Source organism: Notechis scutatus, chromosome 7, assembly GCF_049901735.1.
Source record: "Notechis scutatus isolate UNSWTSFEM ecotype Mainland chromosome 7, rNotScu1.2, whole genome shotgun sequence".
In the NCBI taxonomy this organism is placed as follows: Eukaryota; Metazoa; Chordata; class Lepidosauria; order Squamata; family Elapidae; genus Notechis; species Notechis scutatus.
Genome location: NC_142015.1, coordinates 26668973 through 26688361, shown reverse-complemented (window position 1 = coordinate 26688361; position 19389 = coordinate 26668973). Strand labels below are relative to the sequence as shown.

Sequence of the window (19389 nt, the reverse complement as noted above, 5' to 3'; positions counted from 1 at the left end):
TTGACTGTTGCAGCGTTCGAGGATCACGCAATCCCTTTTTGGGACCTTCAGACAAGAGACATCGATGGAGAAGCTGGATCCACTTAACCACCGTGTCAGTAGCTTAACCGCTGCAGTGATCTGCTTAACAACAGCGGCGAGGAAGGCCGTAAAATGGGGCAAAGCTCAGTTAACCCATGTCTCGCTTAACATCATCAGAAATGTTGGGCTCCACTGTGGTCTTTAAGTGGAGGATTATCTGTACTTTGTGGGAAACACACAGACAACTGTTTTAAAGAAGCCAACATTTGTGGGATCTTGTTTGGACAAGTTAATCATGCCCCGTGACCCAAGGAATTCTTTGTTAATCCCCCTGGCTTTATTGATTGCAATCAGGCAAGATTGTGTTTAATCACACGCACACACACACACACACACACACACACACTCCCCTTTCATCTTCACCAGGCTGCGGGCCAAGTGATTGATCGGGAAGCCTGAGAGGTGTGGAGAAGATGGATCAGAGCCCAGAGACTGGGTGCAGAGGGAAAGTTTTCCAACCAAATCCCTTGTCCGTCTTTTTCTTCTTCTATCGTGCCATCCCGCTTCTCTTCAGCTGTGGCCTCGTTGCTTGGGGCTCTGCTCGTTTGGTCTAGAATCGATGCTGCTCCGTTCAGAGTCTTCAGCGGCGTCTGTCCTGGTTCCAGGTGGGTCTTTGGCACCGTCCTATTTTTCCAGGTTTCTTTGCTCGTGGTTTTTTTCTCAGATTTTTTTTTACCTCTGGCACCACCCATAAGATGCTCCAGCCCAGCAAAGGATCTGATCAGAAACTGTGTCCTGTGGTTAAATGCATCCCTAAAATCCAGTGGGGGGGGGAGGCAATTGTTTTTTTACTACTGGTTCTGTGGGCGTGGTGGGCGTGGCTTGGTGGGCATGACAGGGGAAGGATATACTGCAAAATCCCATTCCCTCCCCACCCCACTTAACCTGCTTTCCAGCTCTGTTCTCCTGTGCAGGGCAACCAAAGAAGACCCAGCCGATCAGCTGGGATTCAATGGGAGACAGAGAAGAGATGGGGTTGGCGGGGCCAATCAGAGGCAGGATTGGCCGGTTCTCCCAACGTCTCAAAAGTTCCGCTCCCGGTTCTCCAGAAGAACCGGCTGAAGACCACCTCTGCTGAAACCTTAACTGAATTAAGTGCACTAAGAGCAATGTTTTTGAATAAGTCTAGCAAGGAATTTGATTCTTTTCCAGTGGGACTCATGTTAATTCCACTCTCTAAGTAAGTAAGCAAGTAAATAAATAAATAAGAATAGAATAGAATTCAATTCTTTATTGGCCAAGTGAGATTGGACACACAAGGAATTTGTCTTGGTGCAAATGCTCTCAGTGTATATGAAAGAAAAGATACATTCATCAAGATCATAGTTGCCTTTTTTGAAGTTATAATTGGGGATTACGTCATTGTGATTATTTTTGTGTGGGCGTATGTTGAGACAAAAGTCAGTCATATTGTGGTCACTGCTGGAAAAGGGTTCTTTAGTTTGTATTCCGTAAATTAAATTCAAACTATTGCAGAAGATGAGATCGAGGCAGTTGTTTAGTCTAGTGTTGTTGGTTACTAGTTGTTCCAGTCCCAGATTTGTAACAGCATTGTAGAAGGTTGCGTGTATGGGTTCAGTTGTACATTAGTTTAGGGTCCAGTCAATATGAGGTAGATTGAAGTCACCAAGAAAGATAAAAACGTATGGGCAGGATGCTGCCCATGTTAGTAGTGTATTTAGCTTGTTTACATGTTCGATGTCATAATCAGGTGCTCTGTAACATAGTAAGAATCAAAATGTGATATTTAAGGATAGTTCACAGATGATGGTCTCAGGAAGAGCAAGCTCCTGGGTAACTTGGATTTTTTTTAGATGTAAGGACTTTTTTATAGAAGATAGCAACACCACCTCCTCTACGAATTTCACGATCTGATCGGTAAACATGATAGTCTCTTACTGTGGTAATGGAGTCAGGGAGAGATGCGTTGAGCCATGTTTCACAGACAAATATCATGTCGAATTTAGCCATATTTAGTAAGAGGAGAAATTCAGGTATTTTATTCGCAAGGCTTTCTTGCATTGAGTAGCTTGCATTTAGGGCCAGCAGTAGTTGGAATTGAGGTAGTTAGGGGCGTGCGTGCCTAGTCTTGGGTGATGGTGGATTGGTTGAGGTAGGGTTGTGGTTGAAGGTTAAAGCTGAGTTGCAGGTTGTGTGACTTACTTTTGATACAGTCAGCATGGTAGTCAATGTACAGGTCCTTCTCTCCATTGTCTAGACGTTTTTTGAGTTCAGTGCGGAGTACACGGGAGTGGCCACGTTGTTGCTGTATGGTTAGGTCAGGGCGACAACGGAGGTTCTTATGGTTGGTGTTGGTTTTGGTGAGTGAATTTATCGTGTAAATGAATTTACGTTTGCTTGATTCATTTTTGCAAATGACCCTGCAGAAGCGTGGGGCCACAGAGCCGTCTCTGTTTTTGAGCTCTTCGGCCAATGCGGGAAATGTCAAGTATTTCATCAGCGGAGATGGTTGGTGCTTGATAATCACTGATGATGTTTCGGACAGTTGTTGAAACTGTAGTCCATCACGGTCCTGAAGGCTGCTTGAGGAAGGGGCACCTGCATGTACACGTGTATCCGCACATGTCACTGTGTACATGCATACACACAAACACACAGAATCATATGCACACAGAGAGAGAATGGAGCTCTCTAAGTTCCCCGCTCCACCTCCAGGGGAGCAACAACCCAAGACCTACCTCCCCAAGGCCACTCTAGGCTTTCGACTTTGTGGTTCCAAACCGGAGACCCAGTGCCACTATTGGCGGAAGGCAGAAACAGGCCTTCTCTATCCCAGCGCAGCTCTAATGGTCACGGGGGAAAATGGCCGGCGAAAGGTACGCCGGGAACGGTAGTCGGCGCCGCTGGGCGGGAGAGGCGTCGCGCCCTTCCCGTCAGGCCCCGCGCGGCGCGACGGGCGGCGCAATGGCGGCGCGCGGCTCTTCCTTGGTGGAGGCCGTGCTGGCCTGCTCGGGGCGGCCGCAGGACGAGGGCCTGGGCGGCCGCCTCTCCCGCCTCTCCCGCCGGGCCGAGGATCTCAAGGTGGGCGGGGGAGAGAGCGAGGAGATTGGGGAGGGGGGAAAACAGCGCCCAGAGGGGGAGGGGCTTACCTGGGCCACGCCCCCTTTGGCGAGGGCGCCCCTGAAGTGGGAGGGGAGGGAGCGCCGGGCCTCTGAGCGTGTGCAGAGTGGAGGCTGGGGGGTCCCGCGAGGCGGAGAGTGGCGTGTATGGGGTGACACGTGGCTGCCCCCCAGAATTGGGGTCCCTTTTAGGCCCCCGGGCAGCCACCGAAGGAGGGGAGGGGGAGCCTTGTGTGGGTCTGGGGCCTCCCCTCAAACTCCCTCCCCCAAAAGGCTCCCCTGTGGCGGGAGCCCCCAATAAAGGGGAGAGGCTTTGCATGCCTGGGTCGGCAAGAAGGGCGCTGGGCGGGTCTCCTTGCAGGCGCCTCGCGACGCATCCAGGGGGCATCGTCAGTGCTGGGAGGGAGGGACGAGGAGGAGGAGGAGGAGGACTATGGGGGTCCTTGGTGCTCTCAGAACTTTCCTTGCTGGCGTCTCCTGGCCTGACTGGCTAACATCACCAGTGCTAGAAGGCGGGGGGGGGTTGCAGAGAGGAGGAGGAAGAGAAGGAGAAAGAGGAAAAGGAGGAGGGGGAGAAGGACAACTATGGGGTCTTTGATGCTCTTTGAGTTTGGTTGTTTTCTTGCAGACGTTTCATGGCCCAAGTAGGGAACGTCACCAGGGCTAGAGTGGGGTTTGCAGGGAGGGGGAGGAGGAGGAGAAAGGAGAGGAGGAGGAGGAGGAGGAGGAAGATGACTGGGGGGTCCTTGGTGCTCTCTGAGCTGGGTGGTTTTCTTGCAGACATCTCATGACCCAAGTAGGGAACATCTTCAGTGCTGGAAGGGAGGAGGGTTTGTCGAAAGAAGGGGATCTTGGTGCTCTCTGAGCCTGGCTGGGTTTTTTTGCAGGCGTTTCATTACCCAGACTAGGTATCATCAGTGCTAGAAGGAAGGGGGGTGGGGGAGGAGTTGGAGAGGACAGGACAACGATGGGATCTTTGATGCTCTCTGAGCTTGACCGTTTCCTTGCAGAAATTTGATAACCCAAATAGGTAACATCATCAGGGCTAGGAAGGAGTGGTTATATTCTAGTGGTTTGTCCTGTCGCGGATGGTTGGGCTGTTTAATGTTGGCTTGTTTGGCAATTCCTTGATTGGGGGGTATTGGTTACTTGATGGTGGTCCTGATGGTCATTCCCCCCACCCACCCCCGGCCTTTCCAGGAGGAGGTTTGCAGCATGATCAACCAAAGGTACGTGGAGTTCCTGCCCAGCATGCAGAGCGCCAAGGACCTGGAGTCCCAAGTGGAGGAACTCTCGGACGGCATTGACCAGCTAAGGTCCAGGATCGAGAACGAGGTGAGGACAGTGGATCAGTGGAGAACTTGTCCTGGCTAAAGAAATCCCACAGCAGGCGGGCTGGGCCCGGTCATGCGTCCTATTCACAGTTACTGAGAAAGGTGTTTTCAGCCCAGCTGCAGCGTTTGGTTTTTCCTGCTGTTTATATTTTTTAAAATAAAATACAGGTTTGCCAGAGCCATTATTTTGAAATGGGCAGCCACGTAAATCCAATATATGAATAAACAATGAGGTTGGTCCCTCCTCTAACCCTTCTGACGGATGTTAACTGCCTCCTTAAAGCCAAGCAGTTTCTGGAACACTTTGCTCCCCAGGCTAGCCGTCTGGTACATTTGCAAGCTTGGTCCTTTCTCACCGTGTACATGTATACATCCAGACTAGACTGTGTTGTTCCTCTGTGTCATATAATACGTGTGGGTATATGCATGATGTTGTATTTTGTCATGTTTGTATTGTGTATATTTGAGGCGGTGGCCCTTGGAGAGCTGCGTGCAAGGACATTTCATTTGAATGGGTACCGATTAGTGTACATTCAAAGTGACAATAAAGTTACTGTAAACCTCTCCTTGCCTACTAACGGGGATTCTTTTTTTGTAAACCAAAGAGACTAAATGTGGTTTTCGCCTCCGGCATCTCCTCAGGTCCAGCAAGACCTCAACGTGGCCATCACAGACTTTGCGGACCTGAAGCAGCAGCTGGAGAGGGAGGTGCTTGTTCTGAGCGTGCTGAAGCAGCTCCAAGAGGTAAGAGAGGGAGAAGCTCTGCTCCTTTTGAGTCGTCTTGGGGCCCTGAGTTATTGGTGTTCCCCTTTTCTGCTTCCTTGGCCTGCAGTTTGACACCGCTCTCAAGCAGTTCGGTACCTTGCTGCCTTTGAAGAAGTACACGTCAGCAGCTGTCCACCTGAACAAGGTAGTTCTTGGGGATGGACGCCTCTTTGTGTCCCTCTTGGGGGTCAGCCCTGAAGCGGACCTGGCTGGGGCCATCTTGGTGGCTTCAGGGTTGCCACAAGGCAGGAGGAGTGGGGACAGGGAGAGGGGGAAAGAGTTAGCTGGGCTTTTGCACTCAAAAGGAAAAGTTTTTCCTGTGGGAACCAAGGTCATTCCAACGGGGGGGCCAGGAGAGGAGGAGTAAAGTAACCAAGCAACTGGCTAGCAACACTATTGGACAACGTGACCAATGACCTGGGGGTGGGGGCTTTACTTTTTAATTAGGTGAAAACCGTGGGAACTTTCAGAGTCGGTTTTCACCAGTTGGGCCAATATGACGTATCCAGTGAATTGTTCTTTGAGGAATCGACCTGCCTTGGAGTTCTGCTTTCCATGGGCGCATTGAGGAAGCGCTGACATTGGGTGGCCTCCAGGCTCCCTTACAGTGGAATGGCTCGGCTCATGGCAGGCTTTGCGTGACTCTGCAATTCTTTCCCCATTTTCTGCCAGGCCCGGAGAAGCCTGAAAACCATGGAATCCCGCCGGGGTTTTGAGCTGAAGATCCTGAAGGCGCTCGGCCGGGAGCTCACCATACAGACCCAAAACATTCTGTATCTTTTGGATCAGGAGTGGCAGCGAATGGTGGTCTGGAAGCTTCCCCAGTCACCAGGTGCAGAGGCTGGTTGGTTGGGCCTGCTCTGCGTTCCTGCTGAGGGTTCAGGGGGCTGGCTGGGGGATCCTGGGAGTTGAAGTCCACAAGTCTTAAAGCGGCCAAGGTTGGGAGACCCCTGCTCTTAGGAGACCCCTACAGTCACTCCCAACCCCGTCCCTGAGCAATTCTGATTTGAGACCTCCTCTTTCTGGGGTGGCCTAAAGACCGGGGAGGGAGGGAGGGGATATAATTTTATCATATTGAATTGAATTGAATTCCAATCACATTTTAAATTGTATTTTATTCCAATTTCATTTTAAATTGTTTTTATCTGATTTTAGTAATAATTTATGTTTGGAGCTCTGCATTTTGATATGGCCCGTGGGCTAATTAATAAAGTAAACTAAGTAACGTAACACTGGGGGAGTATGTGCCACAGCTACTTGCTTAGGATGACTAAAGACTAGAGCAGGGGTCCCCACACTTGGCGAGGGGATTGGGGGGGGGAACAGCGCCCAGACGGGGACTGGTGGACTTCAGCTCCCAGAATTCTCCAGCCAGCTATGCTCAGTCCACAAGTCTTGAAGTTGCCAAGTTTGGAGACCCCTGGACTGGAGGGCGAGGCCTGCTTGCTGGTTCCCCCCCACCCCCAGCTCTTCTGCAGCTTTGGAACCATGGTTTGCCGTAACCTGGGCTGTACGCTTTTTCCCTAGAACTCAGCTGCCTAGAGGCAGCTACCCAAACGGAGTTGCACCTGTGTCTGCCCACAGAAGATCCAGGAGTTTCAACGGTCCTGCAGGCTTTTGCCACCCTGGGGGAGCTGGAGATGAAGTTCAAGCATTTTGGTAAGTCCTTCCTCTTCCAGCAGCAGCGATTTCCTGAGTGTTGAAAGTGGTTCGATTGATGACTTTGCGCTCTTGTCCGGCGCAAAGAGGTTCTAAATTCGGTACCTGCGCCTTAGCTTTCTCCTTCGGGGGTCCAGTGCTTTAAAATTCCTTTTTGCCTGGTCCAAAAGGAAGCCTGTTCCCCCTCCCACCCCACCTCCCCTTGTCTCCCTCCAATCTCCAGATGCTGTTCTTGTGGGAATTGCCCCCCTCCCCCTTCAACAGAGCGAGGACAGGGCAGAAAGAGGGTCACAGGCCACGTTGAGAAGTGCTGTCACGCCGCTCTACCCTCCGAGCCTGGCTCACTGCCCTCCCTCTCCCTCTCCCCAGGACAGTTACTGCTGAAGCACGTCCTCAAGCCTTTGATCTGTTGCCCCTCCTTACGGCTCTCGGTGGAAGACCCACCTGATGGCGTCACGCTCAAATTCGAGTCTGTGGGCTCTGACCTGGGCCATCCATCCCCTTTGGAAGCGTTTGCGAAGCTCACATCGGTGTTCAAAGTCCTCCACCAACACCTGCTGGGTAAGGGACCTCACCCCCCAACCTGGCTTGGAAGAAAGGGGCCTGGGGTAGGAGGAAACGGGCCCCAGGAAGACCCTAGGGGCTTCTGCTCCCGTTGCCCGTTGGCTCCCAGTCAAGGGACGGTTGCAGAAGGAACCACAGTGTCAGGATTCCAGCAGTTGTACCCCAATTAAGTGCTGAGTCTCGAGCAAAACTTCCAAACCTTCAAAAGGATTTATTGGGAGTTAGCATGTCCGGCACTGCCTGAGTGCAGCCGACTCTGAGACACATAATTCATTGCCACCCTTGACCCTGGTTTTCCCCCTAACCCTCTGGGTGTATCATAATTCATATTCTCCAATGGGACACAGCCATAGCCCAGAGTCATCAATCGGGCTCTCCAGTTAGAATTTTGCGTGGCAGAAACTTCAGTCACCTAGTTACTATCTTTGAGAACATTGATGGAATGCAGTTTCGGTTTGCAAGCTGCCACACTGCTCCCCCCTCCCTTTCTGTTGGCACCTCTAAAAGGGACCCTAGAGATATTTGACGAGTTGACACCCAGAGCGTCCTCCCCTCTCTGCAGACACACCGCTTGGCCCTTGCGAGGGAGAGGAGGGGGCGGAGACCGACCCCAGGCCCGTTTTGGCCGAGGTGCTGGGCAACGTGGTTTGGAAGAAGGTGTCCGACTGCCTCATTTGCGATTGCTTGGTGCACTCCATCCCCAGCAACAGCAGCCAGCTTGCCCAGTACAAGGAGGTGGGTGCTGTGGCCTTTGACCTCTGGGACCACCTCCCGTGCCTGCCTTTGGGCTGCTTCTTCAATTAGGGGAGGAAGAGGAGGAGGTTTGCCCAGGGAACTCAAGCGAAATTCTGAAATTTCGGCTCTTTAGCGCGTGCGTTTCTTAGCCCAGGTAATCCCGACTTACGTTCCTTGGGTGGCTGTTCAGAGTTACCACCTTTGCAGCCTCCCCCAGGGTCACGTGATCAAAATTCAGACCCCTAGCAACCGATTCACACTTAATGACGGTCGCAGTGTCCCTGGGTCACACGATTTCCCCTTTTGCGACCATCTTGGCGATCAAAAGTCCAGAGAGAAGCCAGGTTCACTTAAGAACCGGGCGGTTCCCATAAGGGCAGTGGGTGGCTAGGAGGGCCTTAAAACGAGGGCAAAACTCAACAAGTGTCTCACTTAACGACAGACTCGATCGTCGTAAGTCGAGGACCGCCTGTAGCCTTTTCAAAGAGCGAGCCGGCTGAAGGTTTTTCAGCCCCACTGAATGGCTTTGTGAGGCTGGGAGAGTTGAACGTCGCTACAGCCTTTTCGGGAAGGGTGGGGGAGTGTAAATCCACCTATATCAGCTGGTCTCAGGGGACAGACTGTTGACCTTCCTATGCCCCCCCCGCCCCCAAATCCCCCCCCCCCAGGTTATTAAAGCAACAGAAGACTTTGAAAAAGCCTTAAAAGACATGAAGTTCCTCCCGGAGGATTCCATGGACTTGCTAACTTACGCCCGCAACGTGAACTGCCATTTTGCCAACAAGAAATGCCAGGATGTCATTGTGGCTGCCAGAAACCTGATGACCTCAGAAATACACAACACCGTGAAGGTAGTGGAGCATGGGTGGTGGGTTCACTTAAAGCAACTGGATACCCCTTTTTCCTCTCGTTTGCATCTGCCTTGAGGAAGCTACTTGGGATGTGAGTCAGACTTCTGTGTGTGTGTGAGAGAGAGAGGGAGGGAGAGAGAGGGAGTCCTTGTCAAATCAAGATCTATTTTAAAAAAAGAAGTACTTGGGCTGGCCCACCTGTTTTCCAGGCTATATTACCTGCTGGCAGATAGTTATTGGAGCAAAACGAGATGGGGAGAGAGAAGGACCAACTGCAGTTCTGCCAACCCTCAAACCAGCCCCAAAGCATTGTAATTCCTTGGGGGGGGGGCCCTCCTGGGGGGGGGGGTGTCCATGTTTAAGAAACTGACCCAAAACCAAACCAAGGGAACTTTCCTTTTTCTTTTTTTCCCAAAAATAAAAAAAAATGCTTATTTTAAAAAGGTTAGCATCTACGAACAAAATATTGGAACTCCATTGTCAGCCAAACTAAATTGAAGGACAATAATCTGATTCAGATGCTTGCGTCTGAAACCGGCATGGGAATATTATAGTCCTTAAGCATATAAGGAATTACTTCTGAGTATTTAGCATAATTTTTGAAGCTACTGTACCTTTGTAAGTAGGGCTTCCATTGAAATATTTTGTAGTAAGGATGAGATTAACAAAAAAAAACCATTACTAAAGCACCGTTTCCTTCCTAATGCTGCATACAACATGCAGGACTGCGATTCTTTCTCTTTTTTTGTAATCAAGTTTTTTTTTTTTTAAATTTCAGTCTGCACCTACACATCAACACATAGACAGCGTGGCACCAATGCATCCCACGTTTTACTACAAGCAAAATTAATAAAACTAACTTTTGTCTCCCCCAGGTCACTCCAGACTCTCTGGTAACCCTCCCCACCCTGCCCGCCTCTGGAGCTGGGGACCAGTCAAAGCTGCCGGAAGGGTCCGAGCTGCTCCTCAAGCAGGTGACCAACTTGGAGAACAAGACCAAGCTGAGCCGCCACACCTTTTCTTTCCCCACCTGCCGCATCAGCGACTCGGTCCAGAGATTGATGGCTTTGGCCTATCAGACCCTCCAGGAGGCCTCTGCCAGCACTGACCAATGGTGAGGCCCCTTGAGATTAAGTCCCTCCCCCCACCCCCCCAGGCCTTGCTGCTTCTTTTTTGCCGCTGTTGTCCATAACGCCTTCATTTCATAGTGCCAATCAAGGAAGTAACTATGCTAACTGCTCCCATGGTAATGCAAGGGAGGAATGAAATGATTTGTTGAAAGGAGAGACTCCTTTGGGGGCCTCTTGGACCCATAAATCCATTCATGAGCACAGAATAGAATAGAATAGAATGTAGAGTAGAATAGAATAGAATAGAATAGAATAGAATAGAATAGAATAGAATAGAATATCGGAATAAAGAATAGAATAGAATAGAATGTAGAGTAGAATAGAATAGAATAGAATAGAATTACAGAATAGAGTAGAATAAAGAAGGAGGGAAGGAAGGAGAATAGAATACAGAATAGAATAGAATAGAATAGAATAGAGAAAGAATAGAATGTAGAGTAGAATAGAATTACAGAATAGAATAGAATAGAATAAAGGAGGAAGGAAGGAGAATAGAATGCAGAATAGAATAGAATAGAGAAAGAATAGAATAGAATGTAGAGTAGAATAGAATTACAGAATAGAATAAAGAAGGAAGGAAGAATAGAAGAATAGAATAGAATGTAGAATAGAATAGAATAGAATTCTTTATTGGCCAAGTGTGATTGGACACACAAGGAATTTGTCTTGGTGCAAATGCTACATAAAAGAAAGGATACATTCGGCAAGAGGCAAGAATCATAAGGTGCAACACTTAATGGTAGTCATGGGGTACAAATAAGTAATCAGAGACTTTTGTAGTCTACAAGTTCTTCAGGCTGGAGCCACAGACTGATTTCATGTTGCCCACTCTCCAGAAAACCCCCCTGCCCTAAATGATGCTCCCGCCCACTTGAATGCCAGAAAATCTCCACACAGGGTGCCAGGCTTGGAATCTGCTGGATGGCTTTCTCCCAGCATTGCTCCGCCTGTCTTCCCAACATTTAAGTCCTTCCCAAACCATGGCTACTGCAGGCCCAGAATTCCCACGTTTCACTAAGCCTAAATAGAAGGATCTGGCTTTCGAGTCAGTGTGAATGTTCTTTCATCAGTTCTTCAAGCGCATGCATCAATTTTCATAGCTGCTGGCTACCACGTAGGGTTTCCCTCTTAACCACCTTGGCGTTGGGTTCTTGGCAGTGTGAAGGTAGGTGGCCCTGGGTTGCCTCAAGCGAGGACCTTCCAGGCTTGCCTGGACAGCTGGCAAATCCCCCCTTTTTTGAGGGCCTGGAAAAGCAGGTGTGACCCAGCTCCCCTCTCTCCTCTTCTCTGGCAGTTGCATCCAGCTCTTCTACTTGGTACGGAACATCTTCCATCTCTTCTGCGACGTGGTGCCCATGTATCATAAGTGAGTGATGGCTGTCCCGGAGGGGGGAAGTCAGCCCAGGCCAGAGGGGGTGCTAGGCAGAGCTCCGATTTAACCTGCTGAATTACAGGCGGTCCTCAACCTGACCGTAGTGGAGCCTGGAATTTCCCATCAGAAATCGTGGCAGTCATATGTTGAGGACTTGATTTTGTGACTATTTTTGTGTGGTACTTGTTAAGCAGACCCATTTATTCCTATGGATGTTTTTGCTGGAAACTGGCCCCAAAGACCAGAAACAGGCAAAAAACATTGTGGGATGTGGCCGTGTGACTTTGGCGTCTGGCAACCAGCCACAAAGATCAGCCAGTGGTCAAACTCTGGGAATGTCAAACTCTGCAGGGGTTGTGCAGCCATCCGAACTCTTAAAACCGGATCATAAGTAGCCTTTGGGAGGGCCCGATGCAACTTCAAACAGTCACTAAGCAACAGGTCTTTAAAAGAGGACTAACTCTCTTGTGTGCTCCTTTTAAATTTGTGGAGTTAAATTTAAATTAAATTTAAATTAAATTAAAACACTAGGAACTTTGTAACTTTTTAAAGCAGGGGTCCCCAACCTTGGCCACTTTAATCCTGGTGGACTTCAACTCCCAGAATTCCAAGTTGAAGTCCGCCAGGCTTAAAGTGGCCCAGGTTGGAGACCCCTGCTTTAAAACACAGATGACTTTTATAACTTCTCAAAAGGGTATCCAGTGAATTGTTGTAACCTGCAGGGAAACGGCACTACGTGTGTTGAGACCCCCCACGTTCTCTAAGCACCCCCTCCCTCCTCTCTCCTCTCCTCCTCCCCCCTCCAGAGAAAACCTTCAGAAACTTCCCCAGCTGGCTGCCATCCACCATAACAACTGCATGTACATTGCCCATCACCTCCTGACCCTGGGCCACCAGTTCAGGAACCGGCTGAGTGATGGGACAGCCACCTTCGTCGACCTGGTGCCCGGGTTCAGGAAACTGGGTGAGTCTGGGAGCGAAGGTGGTTTGTGGGGCCTTGTGAGTAGTAGATCCTCCTGCCCCTCGAGCTAGACGGTTTCCCGGTGTAGTGCTGCATTAAAACATACTCCCAATGTTACCAAACGTGTTTGGTTAGTTGCTCCTCCCGAGTCTGTCCCTGGTGAACACTAGTTCTGCTCCCCAGAAAGGGGGTCTCACCCCACAGAAGTTTTTCCGTTGAGAGTTCCTTTGGGTGGTATTTCTGGGCAAACCATCCCAGAATGCAAACAGCCTTCCCTCTTTTCAGAGTTAATATTTATGGAGAAGTTTACATGTAGAAGTCAAATCTAATGGGGAAAAGGTGCAAGAAAAGAGAAAAGAAACTAACATTATTTTTCTCTGACCCATTTAAAAAAAAAAAATCCCCAGCTGTAAAATATCCGTTTTGCAAAAAAATAATAATGAGGGTGGTTGTCGGCTTCCCTACCAAGGTTTTTCTCCTCTCCTCCCCGCCCCTCGAAACGTGGCCCATGGGCTTCCTCCTCCTCTCCCCAGGGACGAAGTGTTTCCTCGCCCAGATGCGGGTCCAAAAGGAGGAGCTTCTGGAGAGACTCTCCATCTCGAGGAATTTCTCCAACCTGGATGATGAGGACAACTACTCTGCGGCGAACAGAGCTGTCCGTCAGGTCAGGAACGGGGTGGGCGCTCGGCGGAACCTGGACGATTAGACCCCGGATTCCATCCAGTCGCTCAGACCCTGAATGTAACCTAAAGAAGTTACAGGTTACCCTAAACAGGCCTCTCTCTCTCCCCCCCCCCCCACCTCATGCGCTCCCTCCTGTTCTGACCAAGGCTTGTGGAGACACTAACAAGCACACGTTAGTCCCAAGACCCTTTTTTCTTTTATTTCAATGGCTGTGAATTTTACTCATTCACAGCCCGTAATGAGTCTCAAACAGTTTGTTCATAGTCCCACAGAAGTCTGCCAAAGTCCTTTGGGATAAGCCTGATAAGCACGCACCTTTATCTTCCTTGAAATGCTGCCAATGACTAAATTTCCGATTAGTTATGCAAGGCCAACCGGAACACAAATTCAACACAGAGCTTCAAGGTTTAATCTGATCTTTGCAGAGCTTCCTGCAAAGGCTCCTATCCCTTTGCTCCTCCTTTATGTCTTATGGGAGGGGCCAATCACCTCCAAGCCTTACTCCCAAGTTGCCCCCTTTTTGTCTTAGCTGTTCTTGTCTTCTGGCAGCTCTGCGCATTCGCACACTGGGAACAGGCTCCCCTTGTTCCTCTGCCTCGCTGCTTTCAGATCCTGGAGGCTCTGCAGCCAGCACATAACTCCCAGTTGGCCCTGGCCCCGTCTCTGTATCGGATGCAGGACCCTCGCCTGAGTCTTCCCCAGAACATGGGCACTGGCCCATGTTCCTCCCCACTGTCCGACTCTGCTGCCAGCTCCGCAGGCCGCCGGCGGACCACAACACCTCCCTGCAGCATCCTGCTTCTGCAGGCTCCACGTTGGCACTTGACTAAATGCTCCTGAGACCACCTGCCTCTGAAGGCCATTATGTTTAAGACCCGTTGCCACCGGAACAATGCGTTATTATGTGCAAAAACTTCCTTTCTGTTAGGCGCAAGCAACCAGAATAGTCTCAAGCAGAAGCTTTCTTGCTCCTGTACTCACTCTTGTTACAAGAAAATCTTACCAGACTGAGACCGCCTTGCCTTGGGGAGGGTCAGGGGAGGCTCCAGGGATTCTGCAGGAGATCGGGCCTCTGCTGCTTTCTGCAGCGCGAGGACTCCAAGCTTGGTCCCCGCTTAGCGCCTCCTTCCAGCCTAGCTGGAGATTCCACCCCACCCCCTTTCCTCCTGCTGCCAGTTTGTTTGTTTTTCTACAGATGCCCCTGAATCCTTGTGTGCTGAGAGAGGAGGGGGGAGGGTCTTCCATCCTCGCTCTTCCACTCTGGATTGTACTTTGGAGGATTCGTTCGCCTCTCTGGCCCTGCCAGACGAAGCAGTCGCCTTGTTCCCCGGGTTCTCTCCCCTGACGGTTTCACTTTCTTCCAGGTTCTGCACCAACTGAAGAGGCTTGGCAAAATCTGGCAGGATGTTCTACCGGTGAACATCTACTGCCGGGCCATGGGGACCCTGCTGAACACCGCCCTGGGGGAAATCATTGGCAGGGTCATTGCTCTGGAGGTGAGGACTGACGGGGGGTGTCTGTGTGTGTCAAGGATTCTCCATGCACGCGTGTTTCTAGAGATCCAGGTTTTTACATGGTGGCTCACGTGGGATTGTGCTTTCTAGATTCACGGAGAGAGCTGTGCTGTCTTTTAAGAGGGTGCTTTTTTTTTATCAGAGCAAAGTGTGTTTGGCAAATAAGGTGCCTGGTTTTAACGAAGTCAGAGGATGTGGCTGGGTTGTTTTTTGAAGCAGAAGCCAGTGGTGACTTAAATCTTGCCTGGACCACCTCTGGACCGGAGGGCTGCCATGTGCGTTTCCCAGCAGGGTTAAAAAGAGCATAGTTGGGACAGGTGCCTAACAGAAGCGCCTCAGGGGTCTCTTCTCTCGTCGGATGGGATGGCGGCCCAAAACCTTTGCAGCCAGGGGCGCTGCGCCTGATTTCCCAGAATCCCCAACCAGTTCTAGACTGGGGAGAGCTTACCTTAGAAGCTGAGACCTTTGGGTTTTGGTAAAAATGCCTGAAAGTAAACCCCCTCCCCCAACAAAAAAACCCCAATAAAATCAATTTGATCCCATGAATCACCTGCTTTACAATCATCACAAAAGTGTGACCATAACTGGCTCTCTGTGTGTTGTAAGTTGAGGACCACCTGTTTTGTGGGACCTTGAAAAGACCCATTTTTATTACTAATTAATGTGGCTACTTTACCATAAACGTATTAGAAGATAAGTGGAAAAGGGAGATTTTAGTGAATTTTTGTCTTTTTTGTATCCCTTCATAACAACATAATGTATGGTTATTCACATCTTTATGAACTTCACATATGTAAAAACAATGCAAAGTCTACATTATGCTACCCACAAGGCATTTTAGTATATTTTCCTCCCTTCGACCTCAAGCGCTATTTTGATGGGGGTCAATGCACTGTGACCTTTACGAGTCAGGTGCAGGTTAGCTGTTACTTGTCCTTTTTTTCTTAGTTTTTTAAAAAATATTTTACCACGTGTGTATGTTTCAACTGTGCGTTTCCATAAGCTGTTTCAAGATAGCTTAATGTATGAACTTAAAATGGATTTTTTCCTACTGAAATAAATTACTTAAAATTTGAAGAAAAAAAGAAGAAGAGAGCAGGTCCCTGCACGTTTGGCAGCCGTTCCCACTTCCTCCTCCGCTTGGGGGAATTTTCACTGGACCCTACGGGAACGTGCCTGCCGGTGGGTGACGGGCGGGAGAGAAGCCCCCCCTGGATAGGCCTTGGGGTGGTGGGGTCAGCCCCTCCGCCTCCCTTGCCCACTCTCCCCTCCCCTCCCCTTTTGCAGGACATCTCCGCTGAGAACGCCGACCGGCTGCACGCCCTGTGCAAGACTGTGGTGGACGAGGGTCCCCGGATCTTCGTGCCCCTCCCGGAAGAAAAGGAGAACCGGCCCTTCCAGGAGGAGGTGCCTGTTTACGTGCCCAAGTGGATGATGTTCCAGGAGCTCATGCTGGTCTTGCAGGCCAGCCTGCAAGAAATCGTGGACCGGTGAGCGTCTCCTCGCCTCTTACCTCCGTCCAGTTGCACCGGGGGAGGGGAGAATCGGAACCCAGAGGAAGCAGAGAAGGGGGCTTCTCCTGCTGCGCTGCCCCCCAAGTCAGAAAGTTTAATCTAGGCCAGGAGTGGGCAGCTCTGCCACTTTCCCCACCTGTGGACTTCAACTCCCAGAATACCTGGACCAGCCTTTGCCGGCTCAGGGACCCTGGGATTTGGAGGGTCCCACAGGTGGGAAAAGATTCCAGAGTTACTCGCTCCTCCTGATCTCGGGCAAACCAGCGGCACGTCCTCAAGCGGTAGCAGTTACCTGCTGCTTTGGTGTCATTTGATTCTCCTGCGTTTCCAGCAGGAATGGCCACCTTTCCTCAAGCAGCTCCGTTTGAGAAGGGAGGAAGAAACCTGGCGAAACTTCAGCCTCCTCCTAATCACCCAGGCTGTGGGGAGGGGTGTTGGAGAAGCCCCTCCTCCCCTCCCCCCTCCCCCCCTCCCAAAATCCACAGCTGTCCCCTGTGCTTCCTCCTCCCCAGGTGGGCGGGCAGCAAAGGCCCCCTGGCCGCGGAGTTCTCCTCCAGCGAGGTGAAGAACCTCATCCGAGCCTTGTTCCAGAACACGGAGCGGAGGGCGGCCGCCTTGGCCAGCATCAAGTAGCTTCTGCGCCTCGGAAGGACCCTCCTGGACGGACCGGACCACGCTCCTCCCTGCAGCCGAGGCTGACCCCTCCCTGATCTCCCCTTCCCCCTCCGTGGAGTTCTGCCAGGGCCGGAGGTGGCCAGAGATGTTTCCCGGAGATGTTTCCGTGGTCGTTTTGCAGCCCGTCCAGTCCCATGAGTGGAAACACGCACACACACACGCACGCACGGTCTCTGGACCTCAGAAAACAACTTTCCCAGCAGAACCTGTGATCCACGGACTGGACCTTCCACACAAAGAAGATTCCCCCCCCCCAACAGGTCCAGATCGGGGCCATGACGCTGCTTTCTCTGCTGGGCCGAGCCCAGTTTGGCTTGCTGGAGCTCTGGGCAGGCAGCCCCCTCAAAAGCCGGACATGAAGAAACAGCATCTATGCAGCTGCTTCCCAAGGGAGCCGCCCTCCTCCTCCTCCTCCTCCTCCTCCTCCTCCCTCCTCCTCCTCCTCCTCCTCCTCCTCCTCCTCCTCCTCCTCCTCCTCCTCCTCCTCCTCCTCCTCTGCGCACCTGGCCGCTTCTCTTTTGCCAGGAGCTCCTAAAGCACACCTGACTTGAAAGGGGCGTTTTTGGGGAGGGAGGGATATACAAACAAACCTTCCAGCCGCTGCTTTTCTAGGCTCATAAAAGTGCCGACGTGGCCTTGATTTTACTGGCTTTCTTTCTTTACTCTCTGGCATTGGGATGGGGGGGAGGGGAGGAAGAGGAAGGGGGAGGATTGTGTTGACTGGATTTAAAAGAAGGGAAAATGGGATGGGGTGGCTGGCCCTCCCCCTCCCTCCACAGACCTTGGGCGCCCCCGCTTCCTGTGGCCCCCCGAGGCCCCCTGGCCCATTTGCCATGGGAGAAAATCCTCTGGGCTTTCAGGAATTCTGCTCCCACGGAAGGGGGTCTTGACTAAACCAGCCCCTGGCACGGGGGACCTGCAGCCACCTGGTAGGTCAAGCAAGAAGTGTGAGGCTGGGGCTCCTTTATGTCCCCCCCCCCGTTCTTGGTGCCCAGCACCTGCCCAGGTGCCTCTTGGTGCGTTTCCCTCGATGCCAAGGTCTCTCTCTGGTCAAATCCCTGCATATTGGTGGGGTTTTTTATTGGCAAGCATTTTCTCTCCCCCATCTCTTCATTTGAGGGCATCTCCCCAAGTCCAGCATTTGAAGGGGCAGATTGTGCTTTGGGTGGGGTATCCCTCTCTGGTTTGGGTTTGTTTCGCATTTAAAATTAAAGCACTACCTGCACACAGTAAAAACAAAACAAAAAACCAGCTGTTGAAAGACTAAAAGAAGTGCTCACATTAGGGGTGGAGGAAGTGTTTGCATTAACTATTTGGGGGGATGATTTTAGGGTATGATTTCAGCCACGTCGCCTATATTTCTTCTTGCACGGTCCCGTATTCTGGCCTTCAGAAGTGGATTCATTGGCCCCTTGTTTCCCAGCCAGGCGCCGCTCTTTAACTTTAGGATTTTTGGCTTAATTGCTTTTGATCACCAACCTGCATCTTTCACTTACCGGGTTTGTCCAACTTTACTTAGCAACTTTTAAGCCCCGTGAACATCGACTCCCAGAATTCCCTGGCCAGCCATGGCTGCTGGGGAATTCTGGGCGATGGAAGTCCACTGGCCTTAAAAGTTGGCAAGGTTGGATACTGCTGACACACACACACACACACACACACCTTGTTCTTGCTGTTTCCCACGCAGGCCTCTTACGGAAGGAGTCCCAAAGGAAGCAGCTTTCAGGGGGCCCCTTTGCCTCTTCTCACCCCCCTCCTCTCAGATTAAGAACAATCTTGTTGGCTTGCTAATCTCTTCCTCCTTCCTTAATTATCCCGAAACCCAGGGAAAATCCTTCGTTCTCTCTCTCTCTCAACGCAACCCTCTCTTTTATTTCCTCAAACGCTCCTCCTCCGTTCCACCGTTATCCCTCCTGCCTCTGCCATGTGTGGTGCCAATTAATTGCCCTCATGTGAACCACCGGTGCAGCGGGCACAGCGGTGGTTAAGCACAGGGAAAGCTTTCGGAGCGTCTTGCCAACGGACTCTGGATTTCCTCGCGACGCCCCAGCCACTGAAGCTCAATGAACCCAGCCAATGTCTGGAAGGAGCAGGAGTTTGGGAGGGGGGGGCGCTTGCCTTTTGCAGGGTGGCACCGATCTTCAGCCCAGCTGGGTCGCCACATGCCTGCGAGGTGAAATGGGGCCTTGCCAGGGCCCTGGGCGGTCTGATGGGAGGCTGCCCTGCCTGCAGGCAGAGCCTGGCAGGTGGGGTCCCAGGTGGCTGCCTCTTAGCTCCAGGCATCTTAAAGGTGCTGAGAAGGACCAAGATGGGCTGTGGAGCATGGGCAGCGTTGGGGGTGCAGAGGGGGGCCGGAAAACGTCTTCCCACCTGCCTTCTGCATGCGGCAGCCTTCTCCCCCCTCCCCTCATTCTGAGCCCCCAATTGGAATCTTGCCCTAAGGGGAGAACTTTTTGTCATCTTAACTTTG

At 51.2% G+C, this 19389-nt stretch overlaps 1 protein-coding gene across 1 annotated transcript; it reads left to right on the top strand.

Annotated features, from left to right (window-relative positions):
* Positions 1 to 2968: 2968 nt before the first annotated feature.
* Positions 2969 to 17564, top strand: ZW10 (zw10 kinetochore protein). Its single transcript, XM_087969745.1, has 16 exons — positions 2969 to 3123; positions 4362 to 4496; positions 5138 to 5239; positions 5328 to 5405; positions 5933 to 6092; positions 6788 to 6919; positions 7289 to 7480; positions 8046 to 8218; positions 8887 to 9069; positions 9945 to 10183; positions 11494 to 11565; positions 12378 to 12535; positions 13066 to 13196; positions 14581 to 14712; positions 16018 to 16220; positions 16757 to 17564. Exons 1-16 carry the CDS (start codon positions 3007 to 3009, stop codon positions 16875 to 16877), a joined length of 2328 nt encoding a protein of 775 aa, XP_087825871.1. The 5' UTR covers positions 2969 to 3006; the 3' UTR covers positions 16878 to 17564.
* Positions 17565 to 19389: the final 1825 nt, after the last annotated feature.

Excerpts from the sequence above, each read along its gene's own strand:
- ZW10 (XM_087969745.1), top strand. The coding sequence starts at position 3,007 with ATGGCGGCGCGCGGCTCTTCCTTGGTGGAGGCCGTGCTGGCCTGCTCG. Across the intron at positions 5,240-5,327 it reads TGCTGAAGCAGCTCCAAGAG|TTTGACACCGCTCTCAAGCA; the intron begins GTAAGAGAGGGA and ends CTTGGCCTGCAG. Across the intron at positions 6,093-6,787 it reads GAAGCTTCCCCAGTCACCAG|AACTCAGCTGCCTAGAGGCA; the intron begins GTGCAGAGGCTG and ends CTTTTTCCCTAG.